A 16,126-nucleotide genomic window follows, 5' to 3' on the forward strand; every position below is an offset into this window, starting at 1 on the left:
GGGGACAGTGTGGAGGGAGCTTTACTCTGTATCTAACCCCGTGCTGTACCTGTCCTGGGAGTGTTTGATGGGGACAGTGTAGAGGGAGCTTTACTCTGTATCTAACCCCGTGCTGTACCTGTCCTGGGAGTGTTTGATGGGGACAATGTAGGGGGAGCTTTACTCTGTATCTAACCCCGTGCTGTATCTGTCCTGGGAGTGTCTGATGGGGACGGTGCAGAGGGAGCTTTACTCTGTATCTAACCCCGTGCTGTATCTGTCCTGGGAGTGTTTGATGGGGTCAGTGTAGAGGGAGCTTCACTCTGTATCTAACCCCGTGCTGTACCTGTCCAGGGAGTGTTTGATGGGGACAGTGTAGAGGGAGCTTTACTCTGTATCTAACCCCGTGCTGTAGCTGTCCTGGGAGTGTTTGATGGGGACAGTGTAGAGGGAGCTTTACTCTGTATCTAACCCCGTGCTGTACCTGTCCTGGGAGTGTTTGATGGGGACAGTGTAGAGGGAGCTTTACTCTGTATCTAACCCCGTGCTGTAGCTGTCCTGGGAGTGTTTGATGGGGACAGTGTAGAGGGAGCTTTACTCTGTATCTAACCCCGTGCTGTACCTGTCCTGGGAGTGTTTGATGGGGACAGTGTGGAGGGAGCTTTACTCTGTATCTAACCCCGTGCTGTAGCTGTCCTGGGAGTGTTTGATGGGGACAGTGTAGAGGGAGCTTTACTCTGTATCTAACCCCGTGCTGTAGCTGTCCTGGGAGTGTTTGATGGGGACAGTGTAGAGGGAGGTTTACTCTGTATCTAACCCCGTGCTGTACCTGTCCTGGGAGTGTTTGATGGGGACAGTGTAGAGGGAGCTTTACTCTGTATCTAACCCCGTGCTGTACCTGTCCTGGGAGTGTTTGATGGGGACAGTGTAGGGGGAGCTTTACTCTGTATCTATCCCCGTGCTGTACCTGTCCTGGGAGTGTTTGATGGGGACAGTGTAGGGGAGCTTTACTCTGTATCTAACCCCGTGCTGTACCTGTCCTGGGAGTGTTTGATGCGGACAGTGTAGGGGGAGCTTTACTCTGTATCTAACCCCGTGCTGTACCTGTCCTGGGAGTGTTTGATGGGGACAGTGTAGGGGGAGCTTTACTCTGTATCTAACCCCGTGCTGTACCTGTCCTGGGAGTGTTTGATGGGGACAGTGTAGGGGGAGCTTTACTCTGTATCTAACCCCGTGCTGTACCTGTCCTGGGAGTGTTTGATGGGGACAGTGTAGGGGGAGCTTTACTCTGTATCTATCCCCGTGCTGTACCTGTCCTGGGAGTGTTTGATGGGGACAGTGTAGGGGGATCTTTACTCTGTATCTAACCCCGTGCTGTACCTGTCCTGGGAGTGTTTGATGGGGACAGTGTAGGGGGAGCTTTACTCTGTATCTAACCCCGTGCTGTACCTGTCCTGGGAGTGTTTGATGGGGACAGTGTAGGGGGAGCTTTACTCTGTATCTAACCCCGTGCTGTACCTGTCCTGGGAGTGTTTGATGGGGACAGTGTAGGGGGAGCTTTACTCTGTATCTAACCCCGTGCTGTACCTGTCCTGGGAGTGTTTGATGGGGACAGTGTAGGGGGAGCTTTACTCTGTATCTAACCCTGTGCTGTACCTGTCCTGGGAGTGTTTGATGGGGACAGTGTAGGGGGAGCTTTACTCTGTATCTAACCCTGTGCTGTATCTGTCCTGGGAGTGTTTGATGGGGACAGTGTATGGGGAGCTTTACTCTGTATCTAACCGCGTGCTGTACCTGTCCTGGGAGTGTTTGATGGGGACAGTGTGGAGGGAGCTTTACTCTGTATCTAACCCCGTGCTGTCCCTGTCCTGGGAGTGTTTGATGGGGACAGTGTGGAGGGAGCTTTACTCTGTATCTAACCCCGTGCTGTACCTGTCCTGGGAGTGTTTGATGGGGACAGTGTGGAGGGAGCTTTACTCTGTATCTAACCCTGTGCTGTACCTGTCCTGGGAGTGTTTGATGGGGACAGTGTAGAGGGAGCTTTACTCTGTATCTAACCCCGTGCTGTACCTGTCCTGGAGTGTTTGGTGGGGACAGTGTAGAGGGAGCTTTACTCTGTATCTAACCCCGTGCTGTACCTGTCCTGGGAGAGTTTGATGGGGACAGTGTAGGGGGAACCCTGTATCTAACCCTTGATGTTGAGGAACAGATTTACTGACTATTATAAATGGATTTTGTATTGTCTGTCCTCTCTGGTTGTGTGGATGCTCGGGCAGCATCGCTACTCCAAATACACTCTCCAAATTTGTCACAGTAAAACCGAAAACAACAAGAGTTGGGATGATGGTAATAGCAGGGATCACAGCTAAAGCAGCTCTTATCCTCACCCCATGTAGATATCAGTTGTTTTGGTGTCTCAGGCCAATATCTATCCCTCAACCAACATCAATAAAACAAATGCTATTTGTGCGATCTTGCTGCGAGCCGATTGGCTGCCATATTTACCTCAGTACAAAAGTGACTGAATTTGGAAAGTACTTCAAGGGGTGTAAAGTGTAAAGCATTCTGGGGTGTCCTGAGGTCACAAAATGCGGGATATAAATGCTGCTGGTGGTGGAAATGGAGCCCCCATCTGTCACAAGAAACAACCCCCCTCACCCACCAATCGCATTGGATAGAGAGGAACTCAGAATAATGTCACCCGCAATCACAGCCTTAAGACTTAGCTGAATGAAAGCCGAGTTGACAAACCCCACACTGCAGATCAGTTCAATGCGTGGCACCGTTACGCTCAGTCTGAGCATCTCTTACCTGGGATGAAATACTGTTCTTTTGCTGTGTGGGAAAAAAGATGGAAAACTGTTAGGCATTGACAATGCGTGCGCGAGCTCTCAATTAGCCCCCGCTGTACATGGACAGGGCTACAAGCTGAAGCAACACATCACAGGGGCCTCTGAAGTAGAAACTGGGTCTCTGCTTTTTTTCTGTGACGCAGGAAGGAAGGTGGAAGGGTGGGTTATAGATCACAGAATTAACAGTGCAGAAGGAGGCCGTTCGACCCATCGAGTCTGCACCGGCCCTTGGAAAGAGCACCCCACAACTCCACCCTATCCCCAGCAACCCCACCCAACTCTTTTGGACACTAAGGGCAATTTATCATGGCCAATCCACCTAACCTGCACATCTTTGGACTGTGGGAGGAAACCGGAGCACCCGGAGGAAACCCACGCAGACACGGGGAGGATGTGCAGAGTCCGCACAGACAGTGACCCAAGCCGGAATCGAACCTGGGACCCTGGAGCTGTGAAGCAATTGTGCTAACCACTGTACCCCCCTGGTGGCATCAGAGGAAATAATTTCTCTCTATCGACCTAATCGAATCCTTTAATCATCTTGAACGCCTCAATTAGATCGCCTTCTAATCTTCTGTGCTCGAGGGGTTGCAAGCTTAATCTACAAGGCCGCTCCTCAGAAGCGAACCCTTGTTAGGCCTAGTATTGATCCAGTGAATCTGCACTGTGACCCCTGCAAGATCAACATATCCCCCGCTGACAGCAGCGGGACGCACTGTCAGCAATGCTGGGCCACCTCCTCCGCCGCTAGACGTGCCTTGGGGGAGGGGCACATGGAAAGTCCCGCCTGATTGCACGGCATATTTCCCATGGCGCAAATCTCCCGGAGCAACATGTGGGAAAGAAACATTCCTGTGAAGTAAATGTGGGAGTTGGTGGTAAGCGTGGCATTTATTACCCATCCCAAGTTGTCCAGAGAAGCTTGGGCCCTTCTGAAAGAAGCATTCACTGGCGATGGTCAACTCGCTGTATCAGCTCAGAGAATTAACAGTTATCCAAGTTGGACATGGGGACGGGAGTGACATGTAGACCCAGACTGGGTACAGACAGCAGCTCGCTTCCCTTGAAGGGATATCCGTGAGTCAGTTCGCAGGTTGATACTCCGATGGCTTTCTGGTCATTTTTACTGATCCCATTACCCAGAAACCCTCAAAATACCCGAGGTGAAATTAGTTTATTAAAACAGTAATTCTGTAAATCCCCACGCATGCCACTCCATCCCACTCCCCATGCCATCCCTTCTCATCATGCCCTCTGCACCATCCATTCTACACCACGGCCCACCTCTCCCACTGCCCACCACCCCCGTGGCCCACCTCTCCCATGGCCCACCTCTCCCATGGCCCACCCACCCCCGTGGCCCACCTCTCCAATGCCCACCTCTCCCCCTCTCCTCTTCCATGGAGGCTGCCTCCCAGCCCCACTGTCGCTGGATCAAAACCCTGGAACTCCCTCCCTCCCTGACAGCACTGTGGGTGTACCTACACTACACGGACTGCAGCAGCTCAAGAAGGCACCTCACCGCCACCTTCTCAAGGGCGATTAGGAATGAGCTGGTCTAGCCAGCTCAGCGCAACATCCTGTTAAAAATTAACTTTTAAAGGGGCAGCAGGGTGGCGCAGTGGGTTAGCCCTGCTGCCTCACGGCGCTAAGGTCCCAGGTTCAATCCCAGCCCTGGGTCACTGTCCGTGTGGCGTTTGCACATTCTCCCCGTGTTTGCGTGGGTTTCAACCCCACAACCCAAAGGGTAGGTGGATTGGCCACGCTAAATTGCCCCTTAATTGAAAAAAATGATTTGACGACTCTAAATTAATTTTTTTTTCAATGACATTTTTAAAACCCGTCAGTAACTGATACCATACCCGAGCACCGAAACTTCTTGCTTTTGATCTGCCCGATCCTCTTGTTTGCCAAGCGCCGCGGACTGGCACAGCGAGCCCCGCTGGTCTCAATCGGATTGGTGCGAAGGTAGTCGGCAAGCCACTTGAGGTGGCAGTCACAGATGAATGGGTTTTGAGCTAAATGCCTTGGGTGGGGGGTTAGAGAAGCAAGACAAAGATGAGAATACATGGAATTTACAGCCCAAAAACAGGCCATTCGGCCCGGCTGCTGCTTCTGGTCCACATTTGCCTCCTCCCACCCTAACTCGTCTCACTGTATCAGCATATCCTTCGATTCCTCGCTCCCTCATATGTTGATGCAGTTTTCTCTTAAATATCCCATTTGCCTGAGCCACTCACTGTGGGCGTGAGTTCCACATTCTCCCCATTCTCTGGGTAAAGACGTTTCTCCTGAATTCCCGATTGGATTTAATGGCGACCATCTTGTATTGGTGGCTCCTTGTTTTCCACACAAGGAGGAACTTTGGGCAGAATTTTACCCGCCTTGAGGAAGGAGTGAATTTGGAAAGGTGCATGCTGGGTTATCAACGTTCGGGATGTGGAGGAGCTCAGCTGTAGTCGCTGGAGGGGTGGCCGTCAGCCCAAATGGCGGCTTGACCATTGAGCTCTATAATAGTGCGGACCGATGTCTCCACTGGCCACGGACAAACACCTTCTCCCATCCTCCACGCACACTAATGGCGGCCGCTCCGTGCCCATTTGAGCATCATTCTGGGCTTCTGCAATGCTCCCAATGTGATGCTGGACTGGAGTGGCCCAGAATGCCCTGTGGTCCCACCCCAGGAACCCACCCAGGTTGTCGGATTTGAGGCAGCCTCTTAATTGGCCGCCTTCTGTAAGTTCCCCCCAATTGGTGCACCTCTGACCCAAAGGGTGATGAACCCGGACAGGTCCTGATACCTGGGAGTTTTCAGAGATGTCGCCCATTTTCTCAACTTTTTATCTTTTCTAATTGTGAGGACTTGCCATGAAATAGATAATGTGCTGTAAGTTAATCAGCCATTGTCCACAAAGGCCCATAGGCATCTTCCTTTCGAGAGAAAACATTGGCTTCATATAAACAGAGGGGCACCAAACACAGGTGGGGCCAGGCAGGGGTAGGAGTGGGGCCAGGCAGGGGTAGGATTGGGGCCAGGCAGAGAGACAGGAGTGGGGCCAGGCAGGGAGGCAGGAGTGGGGCCAGGCAGGGAGGCAGGAGTGGGGCCAGGCAGGGAGGCAGGAGTGGGGACAGGCAGGGAGGCAGGAGTGGGGCCAGGCAGGGAGGCAGGAGTGGGGCTAGGCAGGGGTAGGAGTGGGGCCAGGCAGGGAGGCAGGTGTAGGGCCAGGCAGAGAGACAGGAGTGGGGGCCAGGCAGGGGTAGGAGTGTGGGCAGGCAGGGATGGGGGCCAGGCAGGGAGGCAGGAGTGGTGCGAAGCAGGGAGGCAGGAGTGGGGCCAGGCAGGGAGGCAGGTGTGGGGCCAGGCAGGGGTAGGAGTGGGGTCAGGCAGGGGTAGGAGTGGGGCCAGGCAGGGGTAGGTGTGGGGCCAGGCAGGGAGACAGGAGTGGGGCCAGGCAGGGAGGCAGGAGTGGGGCGAGGCAGGGAGACAGGAGTGGGGCAGGCAGGGAGGCAGGAATGGGGCAGGCAGGGGTAGGAGTGGGGCCAGGCAGGGGTAGGAGTCTGGCCAGGCAGGGGTAGGAGTAGGGCTAGGCAGGGGTAGGAGTGGGGCCAGGCAGAAAGACAGGAGTGGGGCCACGCAGGGAGGCAGGAGTGGGGCCAGGCAGGGAGACAGGAATGGGGCCAGGCAGGGAGACAGGAGTGGGGCCAGGCAGGGAGACAGGAGTGGGGCCAGGCAGGGAGGCAGGAGTGGGGCCAGGCAGGGAGGTAGGAGTGGGGCCAGGCAGGGAGGTAGGAGTGAGGCCAGGTAGGGAGGCAGGAGTGGGGCCAGGCAGTGAGACAGTTGTGGGGCCAGGCAGGGAGACAGGAGTGGGGCCAGGCAGAAAGACAGGAGTGGGGCCAGGCAGGGAGGTAGGAGTGGGGCCAGGCAGGGAGACAGGAGTGGGGCCAGGCAGAAAGACAGGAGTGGGGCCAGGCAGGGAGGCAGTTGTGGGGCCAGGCAGTGAGACAGTTGTGGGGCCAGGCAGGGAGACAGGAGTGGGGCCAGGCAGGGAGGCAGGAGTGGGGCCAGGCAGGGAGGTAGGAGTGGGGCCAGGCAGGGAGGTAGGAGTGGGGCCAGGTAGGGAGGCAGGAGTGGGGCCAGGCAGTGAGACAGTTGTGGGGCCAGGCAGGGAGACAGGAGTGGGGCCAGGCAGAAAGACAGGAGTGGGGCCAGGTAGGGAGACAGGAGTGGGGCCAGGCAGGGAGGTAGGAGTGGGGCCAGGCAGGGAGATAGGAGTAGGGCTAGGCAGGGGTAGGAGTGGGGCCAGGCAGGGAGGCAGGAGTGGGGCCAGGCAGAAAGACAGGAGTGGGGCCAGGCAGGGAGGCAGGAGTGGGGCCAGGCAGGGAGGTAGGAGTGGGGCCAGGCAGGGGTAGGAGTGGGGCCAGGCAGGGAGGCAGGAGTGGGGCCAGGCAGGGGTAGGATTGGGGCCAGGCAGAGAGACAGGAGTGGGGCCAGGCAGGGAGACAGTTGTGGGGCCAGGCAGGGAGGCAGGAGTGGGGCCAGGCAGGGAGGCAGGAGTGGGGCCAGGCAGGGAGGCAGGAGTGGGGCCAGGCAGAGAGACAGGAGTAGGGCTAGGCAGGGGTAGGAGTGGGGCCAGGCAGGGAGGCGGGAGTGGGGCCAGGCAGAGAGACAGGAGTGGGGGCCAGGCATGGGTAGGAGTGGGGGCAGGCAGGGATGGGGGCCAGGCAGGGAGGCAGGAGTGGTGCGAGGCAGGGAGACATGAGTGGGGCCAGGCAGGGAGGCAGGTGTGGGGCCAGGCAGTGGTAGGAGTGGGGCCAGGCAGTGAGGCAGGAGTGGGGCCAGGCAGGGAGGCAGGAGTGGGGCCAGGCAGGGAGGTAGTAGTGGGGCCAGGCAGGGGTGGGGGCCAGGCAGGGGGTCAGGAATGGGGAGAATCAGGGCGGCAGGAGTGGGGCCAGGCGGGGGTGGGGGCCAGGCAGGAGTGGGGGCCAGGCAGGGAGGCAGGGCTCCATGAACAACCACAGCCAGTACAGGAATTGAACCCACACTGCTGGTGTGATTCTGTATCGTACTGTGGCCATCTTCAACTGAGGTAACCAACCCCTCACAAGCAGACTATACACGTCAAGAAACTGCTCCCCTCGCCGGGCCCCCCACAATCTAAGAGAAGTGAAGTGATTTTCCTCTACATACAGGGTCTGGATGGCTCGGAGTGAGGTGAAGGTCCCTTTGGCCAGTGTCTGGATCTTGTTGTCGTAAAGCGAGAGGAGGCTGAGATTTTGAAGATCCTGAAAGGCATCAGCTCGAATGCAGTTGATTTTATTCGCGTTCAGAAGCCTGAGGAGAAATGGAGGTAACATTATCAAACTGGTTTGGGCGGACAAAATGTTTCCTTGTCTCTACATATAACACAGAGGAGGCCCTTCAGCCCTCTGTACCTGTGCTAGCTCTTTGAAAGATCTATCCAATTTGAATCACAGAATTTACAGGGCCGAAAGAGCACCCGAGCTAAGCCCACACATCCCCCCTATCCCCATAACCCAGTAACCCCACCTAACCTTTTTTTTTTTGGACACTAAGGGCAATTTATCATGGCCAATCCACCTAACCTGCACGTTTTTGGACTGTGGGAGGAAACCGGAGCACCCGGAGGAAACCCACGCAGACACGGGGAGGATGTGCAGACTCCGCACAGACAGTGACCCAAGCCGGGAATCGAACCTGGGACCCTGGAGCTGTGAAGCAACAGTGCTAACCACTGTGCCACCGTGCCGCCCTCTGTTCCTGCACCCTCTTTAAAATGGTACCTGTTTCTGACGTTTCCCCAGCCCAAAGACAGGAGGAGGCAAATCCCAACAACCACAGGCAGAGGCCTGAATCTTTCACTCCCGTTTACTTTGGGTGGGTTCGGCATTTGACGTTGGCGTAAACACGTGACGTGATTCTTCCCCCCCCCCCCCCCCCCCCCGCCACCCCATTACCGAAGGGGCATGCCATCGATGACAGGAATATCACTATCATAAATTACACGATAGCACAGTGATTAGCCTCACGCGCCGAGGTCCCAGGTTCGATCCCGGCTCTGGGTCACTGTCCGTGTGGAGTTTGCACATTCTCCCCGTATTTGCGTAGGTTTCGCCCCCACAACCCAAAGATGTGCAGGGTAGGTGGATTGGCCACGCTAAATTGCCCCTTAATTGGGAAAAATTAATTGGGCACACTAAATTTATTTTTAAAAGTTACACCAGGTCCCTATGACACAATCAACCCCCAACCCCCCCCCATCAAAAAATCCATCCTGACGGCAGAATGACGTGAATCACGACTGTTCGTCAACAGTGTGTACCTGGCGAGCAGGCCTCCTGGGGAGGTTGAGGGGAGCGCAGTGATCGGCGGGCGGGGAGGAGAGGGTCGTGCCCGGGTACTGCCCTGGCACTGTCCAGGCGCTGCCTGAAGAGGGGGTAAGGGCCGTGCGGGAAGGTTCCATTGGTGGCTTCAAAGCCACTTTCCCCCACCCATTAGTATTTTCCAGGGTGTCAGCAAAAAGGGGCAACGCTGAAGCTTTGGAAACTTGGGGCTTCCCTCCTCGTCCTCTGAGTCTGCAGGGAGAATAAGGAGGAGCTCATACCTTCGCGATTCCTCTCCATCTGTCCACCCACTGACAAGATTCTGCCTGTTTACCCTCAACACGTACCTCAACCCCCACCCCCCCCCCCCCGGCCCCCAAAAGGATTCTCTTCCTGAAATGGTGCCAATTTTTGGAGTCCCTGCTTGAAGAGGCCAAACACTCACAAGAGTTGTAGAGCGTAGAGTCCGTCAAACACTCCTTTCGGAAGCTCGTTGATTTTGTTTCCGTACAGGACCCTGGAATTAGAGCAGACAAAGGAATTTTAAAGGCAGGAACACAATCATTGGAGGGCTGTGGGGATTTTCCCAGGGCACCACCTTTCCCCGTTGCCACCAGCGCACGGTGTGGCTGCATTGCGATGGACCTGCATTCGTGGCCCTATGGAAGATGACCTCCCAGTCGGCATTGTGTAGCGATTACCAGCTGTGCCGATGCCAGTGTGACTTGAATGACAGGTCAAGTGACATGAAATGCCCTTCCCATTTTAAATCTGATGCCCCTCGTCAGGCAAATACTCACAGGGAATTTAGTGATCGGAGTCCCTGGAACGCATCAGGTGCAATCTCAGCAATCTGGTTGTTACTGAGATCTCTGAAAGAGAAGAGAAAGGCTTTAGAATTATGTTTCTTTTAATTATACTCATAACATAATTGAATATATTGTGGATATTTCTGGCAAGGTCAGAATGTCCCTATGGAAGGTGGGGGTGAGCTGCCTTCATAAACCGCAGCAGTCCATGTGGTGTAGGTACACCCACAGTGCTGTTAGGGAGAGTATTCCAGGATTTTGACCCAGCGACAGTGAGGGAACGGTGATATATTCCCAAGTCAGGATGTTGAGTGGCTTGAAGGGGAACTTCCAGCTAATGGTGTTCCCAGGTATCTGCTGCCCTGGTCCTTCTAGATGGTAGAGAATGTGAATTTGGAAGGTGCTATCGAAGGAGCCTGGGTGAGTTGCTGCAGTGCACCCTGTCGATGGCACACACGGCTGCCACTGTGTGTTGCTGGTGGAGGGATTGAATGTTTAAGGTGGTGCCAATCAAGCGGGCTGCTTTGCCTTGGATGGTGTTGAGCTACGTGGGTATTGTTGGACCTGTACTCATCCAGGCAAGTGGATCTATGCTTAATTAGACAGAACTAAGATAGCCACTATGTGGCTCTTTTGCTAAATACAGTCCTTTCGTGAGACTGTGGTTCACTGATTTGGAAGGCACCTTGATCTGTGATGGAACAAATCTGATTCTGGGGCTGCAGTGGTTCAAGAAAGCAGCTCACCACCATCTTATCAAGGGCAATTAGAGATGGGCAATTAATACTGATCTAGCCAGCAAACACGCACGTTCCAGAATTGAATATATACTAACACTAATGCAGTTGACTCTAAACAGAAGCCAGGCTGTTCGGCAAATCATTTCCACACATTTTGTAACTTTTCCAAACCGTTGCGGATTATTCTGGTTACTCACTGCATTGAACAGGTCGGGGCACTGATTTCTTGAAAAGAAAAGTTAAAGAGTCGCCCACTAAATGCAATAGGGAACCTGGGAGAAACGTCTTTACCCCGTGAGTGTTGAGAATGTGGATCTCACGACCACACAGAGCGGTTGGGGCATCGCTGGCTGGACGGCATTTATTGCCCATCCCTAATTGCCCTTGAACTGTGGGAATGTAAGAGTCAATCACCTTGCTGTGGGCCTGGAGTCACAAGTAGGCCAGACCGGGTAAGGGAGGCAGGTTTCCTCCCTTAAAGGACACTGCTGGGTTTTTAATGACTGTTGACAAGTCATCATTAGACTTTTAATTCCAGGTTTTTATTGAATTCATATTTCACCATCTGCAGTGGGGGGATTTGAACCTGGGTCCCCAGAGCATTACTCTGGGTCTCTGGGTCCAGTGACAAAACAACTACGCCACCACGTAAGACGACAGAACAAATGAACACATGGTGCAATAGGGAGGCATTCGATTTCTGAGGCAGTGGGACCAATTCTAGGGCCTGTACACCTTGGCAGGTCCAGGCCCAATATCCTCACAGAGATTTCTAGAGCGGTCAGAGAGGGTTTAAGTGAGTTTGACGAGGCCTGGGAACCTGCGAGGCAATTCAGATAGGAGCGAAGCAAAGTGGTTAATGGTAGGAAGGAAAATAATAAGCCAAATTGGACGACAGCGGAAACAAATCGCATCAAAATACAGAAAATTGGTAAAAAGGTATAAATAATGGCACAGTGGTTAGCACTGTTGCTTCACAGCTCCTGGGTTCCAGGTTCGATTCCCGGCTTGGGTCACTGTCTGTGCGGAGTCTGCACGTTCTCCCCGTGTCTGCGTGGGTTTCCTCCGGGTGCTCCGGTTTCCTCCCACAAGTCCCGAAATACGTGCTGCTAGGTGGATTGGACATTCTGAATGCTTCCTCTGTGTACCCGAACAGGTGCCGGAATGTGGCGACTAGGGGCTTTTCACAGTAACTTAATTGCAGTGTTCATGTAAGCCTACTTGCGACAATAATAAAGATTATTATTTGCAACAAGGTAGATGAATTGATGGCATGGAATAGAGGTAAATGGGAATGGTCTAATTGCTATTACAGAGAAATGGCTGTAGGATGACCAAGACTGGAAACTGCATATTCAAGGATAGTTTAGGAAGGATAGGTAAAAAGAGGAGGTGGGGTAGCACTGTAAACAAAGGATGAGCTCAGTTCATTGGTGAAAGAGGATCTTAGATCGAAGGATCAAGATATAGAATCAATTTGAGTAGTGCTAAGAATCAGCAAGAGTTTAGAGGTACATGTAATGGGGCGGTACAGACAGCATGGGGACCTTCAATTTATATGACTGGGTAAACAGAATTAGCATTAGTACTATGGAAGATGAATTCCTGTAATGTCTACCAGGTGGTTTTCTAGAGCAATATGGTGAGGAACCAACTAGGGAACAGGTTATTTTAGATCTAGTGTTATGCAATGAAAGAGGACGAATTAATAATCTCATTCCTTTAGAGAAGAGTGACCATAGTACGATAGAATTTTACATACAGTTTTAAAGTGATGTCGTTCGATCTGAAAATAGGGTTTTAAATCTAAATAGAACAAAACAAAGAACAAAGAAATGTACAGCACAGGAACAGGCCCTTCGGCCCTCCAAGCCCGTGCCGACCATGCTGCCCGACTAAACTACAATCTTCTACACTTCCTGGGTCCGTATCCCTCTATTCCCTTCCTATTCATGTATTTGTCAAGATGCCCCTTAAATGTCCCTATCGTCCCTGCTTCCACCACCTCCTCCGGTAGCGAGTTCCAGGCACCCACTACCCTCTGCGTAAAAAACTTGCCTCGTACATCTACTCTCAACCTTGCCCCTATGCCCCCTAATAATTGACCCCTCTACCCCGGGGAAAAGCCTCTGACTATCCACTTTGTCTATGCCCCTCATAATTTTGTAGCCCTCTATCAGGTCGCCCTCAACCTCCTTAGTTCCAGTGAGAACAAACCAAGTTTATTTAACTGCTCCTCATAGCTAATGCCCTCCATACCAGGCAACATTCTGGTAAATCTCTTCTGCACCCTCTCTAAAGCCTCCACATCCTTCTGGTAGTGTGGCCACCAGAATTGAACACTATACTCCAAGTGTGGCCTACCTAAGGAAAGGCCAACTGTCTGAGGAGCAAATTGGTTAAGGTAGATTGGGAAACTACATGAAAAAGTATAATGGTAGATTTGGATTTTGTTTGGACAGGCAATGTCTAACATTTGAAGAATCAATACGCGATTTACAACAAATATACATACATAGAATATGCAAGTAAACTGTCAAGAAACATGAAAACAGACTGAAACCCTCTGTAGGCATGTAAAAAGCAAACAATTAGCAATGGCAGCTGTGGACCCATTACAACAAGAGACGGGAGAATTTACAATGAGGAATAAGAAAATGGCAGAGGGACTTTGTGTCAGTCTTCACAGAGGAGGATACAAAAAACCTTCCAGAAATACTCAGGGACCAAGGGACTAGTAGGAATGAGGAACGGAAAGAGATTAATATTGGTGAAAAAGTAGCACTGGAAAAATTCATGGGATTGAAAGTTGATACCCCCCCCCCCCCCCCCCCCCCCCAACCAGGATCTAATTATCGACATTTCAGAGTGTTGAAAGAGGTGGTTGTCGAGGCAATGGATGTGTCGGTGATCATCATCCAAAATTCGAAAAATTCTAGACCTGTTTTCTGTCGATTGGAGGGTGGTAAATGTAACCCCACTATTTAAGGAAGGAGTCATAGCCATAGAGTCTTAGAGCTTTGCAGTTCAGCAAGAGGCCCTTTGTGTCTGTGTTGGCCATTAATCACCTATCAATTCTAATCCCATTTTCCAGCACTTGATCCGTAGCCCTGTGCGCTGTGATGTTTCAAGTGTTCGTCTAAATGCTTCTTAAATGTTGTGAGGGTTCCCGCCTCCACCACCCTTTCAGGCAGCGAGTTCCCCCCCGCTCCGGGTGAAAAAGCTTTTTCTCACACCCCCTCTAAATCTCCTGCCCCCAGCGTGGTGGCGCAGTGGTTAGCACTGCTGCCTATAGCGCTGAGGACCCAAATTCGATCCCCGGGTCACTGCCTGTGTGGAGTTTGCACATTCTCCCCGTGTCTGCGTGGGTTTCGCCCCCACAACCCAAAGATGTGCAGGCTAGGTGGATTGGCCACGCCAAATTGCCCCTTAATTGGACAAAAAGAATTGGGTACTCTCAATTTATATATTTTTTTAAATCTCCTGCCCCCAACCTTAAATTGATGTCCCATTTATTGACCCGTCTACTCTGCGGTTTCTCCTATCCAACCTATCTATATCCCCCATAATTTTGTACACCTCGATCAGGTTTCCCCTCAGCCTTCTCTGCTCCAAGGAAAACAACCCCAGCCTATCCAGCCTCCCTTCCTCGCTGAAACGCTCCAGCCCAGGCAGCACCCTGGGGAATCTCCTCTGCACCCTCTCCACTGCAATCACGTCCTTCCTGTAGTGCGGAGACCAGAACTGCACACAGCACTCTAGCTGTGTCCTAATGAGCTCTTCTATTCTATACCTCGGTTAATAAAGGCAAGTATCCCTTATGCCTTCTTAACCACCTCATCTATGTGTCGTGCTGCCTCAGGAATCTATGAACATACAGCCCAAGGTCCCTCTGGTCTTCTGCACCTACTAGCCATGACCTGATTGAATGGCGGAGCAGGCTCGAGGGGCCGAATGGCCTACTCCTGTTCCTATTTCCTATGAATAGCATCGATGCATTAATAAGGGAAGTAGAATAAACACACGAGGGAGAAAAGAATAGAAGGATATGCAGGTGGGCTGAGGTGAAGTAGAATGATTGAATAATTTTTAAAATCGCAGATCGGATTTTGGGTTGAATTTGTTGCTCATTGTTTAAATTGGGCCCAGGCTCTTGGGGGAGTAGAGGGGAGGGAAGGGAGTCGAGGTGTGAAAGACTTTCCTTCTGCTGTCTTTAATCTAACAGATGGTAAAGCGAGGAGAGGGAGTCAGCACCAGAAAGTAATCAGTGGCGACCGTCAGTTAATTTTACACGGGGTATTAAATATTCATGCGGGTGTTTAGACTCGCTTGAGTAAGGAACTGTCTCTGCAGGTTGTTTTGTTCTTTTATTGTCATTTAGCCGATAATATTATACACAGATACTATGCAAAGCTCTGCTTAAACCACATCTGGAGAACTATACACAGTTCTGGTCACCCCAGCCTCGGATAGAGATACTGGTCTCGGAAGCAGGCGCAAACCAGATTCTCCAGAAATATTACCAGAGGTGAGATTATGGGAGATGAAATAAACGTGGATTGTATTCTCGGGAATATAGATGGTTAAGGTTTGATTCTGGGTGAAGACTTGGAGATAGTGGGCTGGCATTCTTCGATTCTGAGACTAAGCCGCTGATGCCGGCGTGGGAACGGTGGCGTTTTACGATCGCAAAGGTGGCGCAAAGCGGCCACCGATCCTCTGTCTGGTGGTGGGGGCTAGCAGGCACACAGTGTGGCCCCCCCCACCCCCACACCCCTGGGGCTAGCTGCGGAAACGGCCAGAGAATTGCCGGGTCTGTGGCCGTGCAACATGCCGCTGGCCCCACGCGGACTCCGGCCTGCCAGATAGTGCACCACCCCTTTGACCAGGCTCGCCACCCCCAAATCACCCCCCACCAATGCCCCCAGCCCCTGCCCGCGGATTGGGCCCCCCCCCTTCCCCCCCCCTCCCCCCCCCCCCCCCCGACTGTGGCGGCGCTGAACGTAGTCCGCAGCTGCCTCGCTGAGTTCCTGAAAATAAACACCACACGCTACGCCATCAGGAACTTGGCCCATCAGGGGCGGAGCATCGGGTGAGGGGCGGGAGGGCCTCAGGTAACATCCTGAGGCCGATACGGTGTGCGGCGTACTCCGTTTTAGAGGGGGCGGAGCATAGTCAAAGCGGCATCGACCCCCGATTTCGGCGCCAACGTGGATTCTCCGGCCCGATCGGCGAACGTGATTTCGGAGTCGGAGAATCCCGCCCAGTGCGTTGTTTCGATTCCAGGGGTCAGTGCAGCAGGAGATGGGAATTAAGCAATAGGTGAAGCTTGGAGTAACTAGAAGAAGGACAGTAGAGTGTGATGTGACAGAAAGGCATCCCAGAAACTGAAAGGAAGAATCTA

At 52.7% G+C, this 16,126-nt stretch overlaps 1 protein-coding gene across 5 annotated transcripts in view; it reads right to left on the reverse strand.

Moving 5' to 3' along the window:
- LOC140393331 (slit homolog 1 protein-like) overlaps positions 1–16,126 on the reverse strand; it is a 477,252-nt gene that overhangs the window by 182,863 nt on the left and 278,263 nt on the right. For all 5 annotated transcript variants that reach the window (XM_072479670.1, XM_072479671.1, XM_072479669.1 and 2 more), the window contains exons 11-15: positions 9,974–10,045; positions 9,619–9,690; positions 8,020–8,163; positions 4,694–4,857; positions 2,791–2,814 (exon numbers count right to left, since the gene is read on the reverse strand). In XM_072479670.1, coding sequence (XP_072335771.1) covers positions 2,791–2,814; positions 4,694–4,857; positions 8,020–8,163; positions 9,619–9,690; positions 9,974–10,045 — 476 coding nt within the window. The remainder of the gene's footprint in view (positions 1–2,790; positions 2,815–4,693; positions 4,858–8,019; positions 8,164–9,618; positions 9,691–9,973; positions 10,046–16,126) is intronic.

Source organism: Scyliorhinus torazame, chromosome 16, assembly GCF_047496885.1.
Source record: "Scyliorhinus torazame isolate Kashiwa2021f chromosome 16, sScyTor2.1, whole genome shotgun sequence".
Lineage (NCBI taxonomy): Eukaryota > Metazoa > Chordata > Chondrichthyes > Carcharhiniformes > Scyliorhinidae > Scyliorhinus > Scyliorhinus torazame.